This window comes from Eriocheir sinensis, unplaced genomic scaffold (assembly GCF_024679095.1).
Source record: "Eriocheir sinensis breed Jianghai 21 unplaced genomic scaffold, ASM2467909v1 Scaffold1257, whole genome shotgun sequence".
In the NCBI taxonomy this organism is placed as follows: Eukaryota; Metazoa; Arthropoda; class Malacostraca; order Decapoda; family Varunidae; genus Eriocheir; species Eriocheir sinensis.
In genome coordinates, this window is record NW_026110581.1 from 82501 (window position 1) to 90089 (window position 7589).

Below are 7589 nucleotides of genomic sequence, written 5' to 3' on the forward strand. Positions count from 1 at the left end.
CGTCGGAGGGTAGTTTGGAAAGAAAAGATTTGTGCCAGACCCTATCAAATGCTTTTGATATGTCCAGCGCAATAGCAAAGGTTTCACCGAAACGGCTAAGAGAGGATGACCAAGGGTCAGTTAGGAAGCCAAGGAGATCACCAGTAGAATGTCCCTTGCGGAACCCATACTGGCGATCAGATAGAAGGTCAGAAGTGGAAACGTGCTTTTGAATCTTCCGATTAAGGATTGATTCAAAAGCTTTAGATAGACAAAAAAGTAAAGCTATAGGACGGTAGTTTGAGGGATTGGAGCGGTCACCCTTCTTAGGCACAGGCTGTATGAAGGCCTACTTTCAGCAGGAGGGAAAGATAGATGTTGACAGGCAGAGGTGAAAGAGTTTGACCAGGCAGGGTGTCAGCACGGGGGCACAGTTTTTAAGACAAAAGATGGCACTCCATCAGGTCCATAAGCCTTATGAGAGTTGAGGCCAGAGAGGGCATAGAAAACATAATTCCTAAGAATCTTAATAACAGGCATAAAGGAGTCAGAAGGAGGATAAGTAGAAGGAATATGCCCAGAATCGTCCAGAGTGGAGCTTTTAGAAAAAAGTTTAGGAGAAGAGTTCAGCCTCAGAGATAGATTAGACGGCGGTGTTGCCGTTAGGACTAAGGAGAGGAGGGAAGGATTAAGAAGTGAAGTTGGAGGAGATGTTTTTGGCTAGATGCCAAAAAGTCCCGGGAAGAATTAGAGAAAGCAAGGTTTTGGCATTTTCTATCAATGAAGGAGTTTTTGGTAAGTTGGAGAATAGCTTTGGCATGATTCCGGGCAGAAATGTAAATATTATGGTTAGCGGGAGTTCGAAGTCTATGTTATCTTTTGTGAGCTGCCTCTCTATCTTTGACAGCACGAGAACAAGCGTGATTAAACCAAGGCTTTTTAGCATGAGGAGTAGAGAAAGAACGAGGAATGTATGCCTCCATTCCAGAGACAATCACCTCTGTGATGCGCTGGGCACACACAGAGGGGTCTCTATACTGGAAGCAATAATCATTCCACGGGAAATCGGAAAAGTACATTATCAGGTCGTCCCACCGAGCCCAAGCAAAATGCCATAAGCATCGCCTCTTCGGTGGGTCCAGAGGATGTACAGGAGCGATAGGACAGGATATAGAGATAAGGTTGTGATCGGAGGAGCCCAACGGAAAGATCAGTTTGACTGAGAAAGCAGAAGGATTAGCGGTAAAGAAGAGGTCTAGTATGTTGGGCCTGTCTCCAAGACGGTCGAGAATACGAGTAGGGTGTTGAACCAACTGCTCTAGGTCATTGTGGAGAGCAAAGTTGTAGGCTTGTTCACCAGGCTGGTCAGTGAAACAGGATGAAAGCCAAGGTTGGTGTTGAGCATTGAAATCTCCTAGGATGGAGATTTCAACGAAGGGAGATTGGGTCAACATGTGCTCCACTCTGGAGTTTAGGTAGTCAAAGAATTTTACATAGTTAGTAGAGATAGGTGAGAGATAAACAGCACAGATGTATTTAGTAATAGAATGACAATGAAGTCTTAGCCAGATGGTGGAAAATTCTGCAGAGTCAAGGTCGTTTGCACGAGAACAAGTGATGTCGATGCGTACGACGGCGCAACATCCAGCTTTGGATTAAAATTTAGGATAGAGATAGTTTTGGATCCTTCTTTTCTTGTATTTAATTCTTACATTTTATTTTATTTGCATCAACTTGTATTAAAACAGCTGTTTTATCACTCATTAATTACTCCATAAATGATCTCACCGTCTCGTATCCCTGGAAGTGTGATCCGGCTTAAGTTGTTATAAGAGACTGGTGTTCGGGGATAAACAAGGGAAAAAGAAAATCTACATTTATTTAAAATTAAATGAAAGTAACTGCCTTACGCAATATTCTATGCTCAGACGATCATAACACTCTGGCATATTCAACGATGGATACAACTTATGACAAACGACATGTCTTAAACATAATACTACAATATGTGCTCAGTTGTTGCCAATAATAATAACACTCGTTATTCCACAAGCAATGGTTTGTTTCTCTCTGCTTACATCACAATAATTAACCGACGGGAATTCAGTGCGGGAGAAAGCGTCAGGGTGGCGGGGAGTTCCATCCGTTCTGCCACAGCACCAAAATGGTCAGCCCTCTCGTCCCAACATCATATCTATGCCTGTGCTGCTGCGAGACACTTCATTTTATTTAATCGTAGAGGAAGGAAGGGCGATGAAAAACAATATAAATTATTATGTTTTTGTTTTTCGTTTTGCCACACGGGGCATTGATGAAAGACACCTATTTTACAAAATCTATCAGCACCGCCCGCGCGGTGCGAGGACGACAATAGTCCTCTAGCCCGACGCTTATGGGTTAAGTACTCTCCTCACAAATCCTAACAACACATTCCTATAGTATAATCTACTACTATTTCACGGAAGCACCAAATTATACCACACGCAGTGGTTTCTACCTTTGCTCTACATGGCAATAAAATACTCACAATATTGTCCCACTCACAATCCTACTACACCTCTTCTCACATTATAATCCCCAGGACAAAACAGTCGGTTTCCCTTAGATTCTCGAATTTCTACTCACGATTAAGATCACAACAGCCATTCTCAGCTGAGTGAGTAGCAGCACTGCTTGAAGCGAGTGCAAGGCTCGGTCTGCCCATGCCACTGTTGTTTAGGTCATTTTTCCTTGCTTGAGGCGGAACTACATCCTTGACACGCCTTCATTTTCTACATAGCCAGTAACCAATACTTCCTGTCAACAACCATTGGCTCGCTCATTATGTTGTATCGTTTACTTCTCCTGCCATTTGTGGTTCACTCTTAAGACACTCCCACAGTGACTTCGCTGTTCAGTTATTCGCTTATAGCGTTTCGTCACACTGCACGTGACAGTTAGAGTGTTCTGAATGGTTATCCATACCTTCTGACCACGCCTACTGGGTATCTGTTTCCTGTATGTGGGTCTGAGTATTTTCCGTAACCTCTCTTAGTAGTGTTAGCGCTTATCAGATGTTTACGACTTGTATATCTGACTAATTACTTTCCTTCCCTCTCCTATCATATTTACAATTCTTGTCTCCACATCTTCCTCCGGCATTTGCCTCTGATTGGGGTCACTATTAATTAACTGTGGAGTTATGGTCTTCTGGGTCCCGACAATAGTAGAACTAAACAGAGTAGAGATTGCTCTCAGTCGCCTAAGAAATCTGTGTTTCGGTGAGGAAGAGAAGGAGAGATGGTGTTCCACAGAATGAAAACTAGAGTTAAGACCGCGAATGTTGCAGAAATTGATAAGAAAGAGGTTCGATGAGGTAACGAGACACTTCTCAGGTCGGCAGCCAGAAGGGGAGTCCTCCCTGGGGGAATTTATACCCCCCCCCCCCCAAGGAGGAGACTCCGAGGCAGGATGAAGGTACGCCATTTTGAAATTTGAATTTTGTGAAAAGGTGTGTATGTTGTGTGAATGTAGTGTGGTGTGGATAGAGAGAGGATCTGCCTTTAGAGAGCATGCTGAACTACTCTCCGGTGTTGGTGAGACGATAGGGAAACGGTTATTGAGGACATGGGAAGGGTCTTCCTTGCTCTTCTAGGCCTTCGTCTCATTCTCACCCTATTCACTTCAGCCTTCCACACTCTTTTCGTCAAACGTTCCTCACCCATTTTTACCATGTGCCCATACCAACTCAGCACCCTCTGATCCACCTTTTCAAACAGCTTTCTCACCACTTCCGTTCTCTACCTCACGTCCTCATTTCTCACTCTGTCCATTCTCGTTACACCTTCCATACTCCTCAGGCACCTCATCTCAAACACATCCAACCTCTTCTTCTCGTCCTGTCTCACATTCCACGTTTCGGTCCCATACAGAGCTGTGGGCACAACTACTCCTTCATACAGCCTTCTCTTTGCATTCATTCCTAAGGCTCTGTTCCTCAATACACTCTTCATTCCACCCATACATTTACTTGCTTCTTTCACTCTGTTTCCAACCTCCACATCCACACTCCCATTTACTGCTACATGCGACCCCAGATAATTGAAGCTCTCAACTTCCTCCAGCAGCTCCCCATTCAGCCTCACATTCATTCTGCCACCATCAGAATCCCTTAGACCCTTATACATCTCATAACCTTGCTTTTTCCGCATACACTCTCAACTTTCTTCTTTCACACACTCTGCCAAACTCTGTCACCAGATTTTGTAGGCCCTCCTCACACTCTGCCACAAGGACAGTGTCATCCGCAAATAACAACTGGCTTATCTTCCACTCCCTTTGATTTTCACGCACCAGTGCCAAGCCCTCACCTTGCACTCTTGCATTCATTTCCCTCACTACTCCATCCATGTACACGTTAAACAGCCACAGTGACATCACACAATCTTGCCGCAACCCCACATTCACCTCGAACCAATCCCTCTCACCTTTACCAACTCTCCCACATGCCCTACTATTCTTATAAAAGCTTTTCACGGCAGACAATAACCTACCTCCTATTCCATACATCCGCATTACACTCCATAATGCCTCCCTATCAACTCTATCATAGGCTTTCTCCAGGTCCATAAAGGCCTCACCGCTTGTTGGAAGGAGAAGCTTGTCAAAGGAGTACATTACAGACCGCCCAACCTTAACAAGGATAGTGGCGTCAAGAAAGTAAGCAGCTGCTAAGAATTAGGAGAGTGAGATCAGAAGTTGGTCAGGACCCGGAGCAGGGAGGGGCGTTAATAGTTTAGAATAGGGCTCACTGGGTATTAGGTTTTATTAACAGAATGGTAACCAACAAAAGTGCAGAGGTCATCCTCAGCCTCTATTTAGCGTTAGTTAGGCCACACTTAGACTATGCTGTCCAGTTTTGGTGCCCACACTACAGAATGGACATCAACTTGCTGGAATCAGTTCAGAGGAGTATGACCAAGATGATTCAGGGACTGAGGAACCTCCCATATCAAGACAGGCTTAAACATCTCAACTTACATTCACTAGACAAACGAAGAGTGTGGGGAGATCTGATTGAATTGTTAATATGGGTCAAGGGTTACAACAAAGGCGATATAAATAAAGTACTGAGAATTAGACAGCAGGATAGAACACGCAATAATGGATTTAAATTAGAAAAGTATAGACTCGGTAATCACATAGTGAGTGCAGGGACGATAGCTTGTTTTAAGAGTAGACTGGATAGCTACATGGCCGAGGATGACAGGTGGTAGTGGGGGGGGGTGGCGGGGCAGAATCTGGAGCTGCCCTGTGTAGGCAATTAGGCCTCTTGCTGTCTCCCCATGTTCTTATGTTCTTATGTTCTTATGTTCAAACACCTGATCCATGTACCCTCTGCCGCTCCTAGCCCCACACTGCTCCTCACCAACCATAAAATCTGTCCCGCATCGGTCCCTATCAATCAATACTCTCCCATACACCTTGCCAACCACGCTCAACAAACTGATACCCCTAAAACTACCAAACTCACACTTATCACCTTTACCTTTGTACAGTGGCACTACACATTCACTCTTCCACTCCAAGGGGACGGCCCCCTCTCTGAAACACTCGGTTAACAGCCTCACCAATCACTCCACAATCTATACATATATATATATATATATATATATATATATATATATATATATATATATATATATATATATATATATATATATATATATATATATATATATATATATATATATATATATATATATATATATATATATATATATATATATATATATATATATATATATATATATATATATATATATATATATATATATATATATATATATATATATATATATATATATTTTTTTTTTTTAACAAAGGAGGCAGCTCAAGGGCACAAAAAAGAGGCAATAATAAAAAAAAAGCCCGCTACTCGCTGCTCCTAAAAAAGAATCATAAGAGGTGGCCGAAAAAGAGGTCAATTTCGGGGGGAGAGGTGTCCTGACACCCTTCTCTTGAAAGAGTTCAAGTCGTAGGCAGGAGGAAATACATATGAAGGAAGATTGTTCCAGAGTTTACCAGCGTGAGGGATGAAAGAGTGAAGATGCTGGTTAACTCTTGCATGAGGGGTTTGGACAGTACAGGGATGAGCATGAGTAGAAAGTCGTGTGCAGCGGGGCCGCAGGGGGGGTGGAGGCATGCAGTTAGCAAGTTGAGAAGAGCAGTCAGCGTGGAAATATCGATAGCAGATAGAAAGAGAGGCAGCCTCGCGACGGAATTTAAGAGAAGCCTATCAGTAGGAGGAGGAGAGCTGATGAGACGAAGAGCCTTAGACTCTACTCTGTCTAGAAGAGCTGTGTGAGTGGAGCCCCCCCACACGTGAGATGCATACTCCATACGAGAGCGGACAAAGCCTCTGTATATGGATAGCAACTGCGCGGGGGAGAAGAACTGGCAAAGACGATACAGAATGCCCAACCTCGAGGAAGCTGATTTAGCGAGATAGGAGATGTGTAGTTTCCAGTTGAGATTTTGAGTTAAGGATAGACCGAGGATGTTTAGTGTTGAAGAAGGTGACAGCTGAGTGTTGTCGAAGAATAGGGGATAGGTGTTTGGAAGATTGTGTCGAGTTGATAGGTGGAGAAATTGAGTTTTTGAGGCATTAAAGGACACAAGGTTCCTTATGCCCCAATCAGAAATGATAGCAAGGTCTGAGGTTAAGCGTTCTGCAGCTTCCAGTCTGGAGTCGTGTACTTCCTGTTGAGAGGGTCTTCTATTAAAAGAAGTTGAATAATGCAGAGTGGAGTCGTCGGCGTATGAGTGGACAAGACAGTTTGTTATGGAGAGATCATTGATGAATAACAGGAAGAGAGTGGGTGATAGGACAGGGCCCTGTGGAACGCCACTGTTGATAGGTTTAGGGGAAGAACAGTGACCGTCTACCACCGCAGAGATAGAACGGCCGGAAAGGAAACTGGAGATATAGGAACAGAGAGAGGGATAGAATCCAAAAGAGGGAAATTTAGAAAGGAAAGACTTGTGCCAGACTCTATCGAAGGCTTTCGATATGTCTAGCGCAACAGAGAACATTTCACCGAAACGGCTAAGAGAGGATGACCAATTCAGTAAAGAGAGCAAGAAGATCGCCAGTAAAACACCCCTTGCGGAACCCATACTGGCGATCAGATAGAAGGTTGGAAGAAGAAAGGTGCTTTTGAGTCTTCTGGTTAAGGATTGATTCAAAAGCTTTAGATAGACAGGAAAGTAAATCTATAGGGCGGTAGTTCGAGGGATTGGAACGGTCACCCTTCTTAGGCACAGGCTGTACAAAGGCATACTTCCAGCAGGAAGGAAAGGTAGATGTTGATAGGCAGAGACGAAAGAGTTTGACCAGGCAGGGTGTCAGCACAGAAGTACAGTTTTTAAGGACAATAGGAGGCACTCCATCAGGTCCATAAGCCTTCTGAGAGTTGAAGACAGAGAGGGCATAGAAAACATCATTTGGTAGAATCTTAATAACAGGCATAAAGGAGTCAGAGGGGGGATGAGTAGGAGGAATATGCCCAGAATCGTCCAAGGTGGAGTTCTAACAGAGAGTTTGAGCGAAGAGTTCAGCCTTAGAGACA

The 7589-nt window shown here is 43.8% G+C and overlaps 1 protein-coding gene across 1 annotated transcript in view; it reads left to right on the forward strand.

Moving 5' to 3' along the window:
* The window catches only part of LOC126989647 (ankyrin-1-like), a 62859-nt gene extending 58726 nt beyond the window's left edge, over nt 1-4133 (forward strand). Inside the window, exon 4 of the mRNA XM_050848248.1 lies at nt 4056-4133. Coding sequence (XP_050704205.1) covers nt 4056-4133 — 78 coding nt within the window. The remainder of the gene's footprint in view (nt 1-4055) is intronic.
* Nucleotides 4134-7589: the final 3456 nt, after the last annotated feature.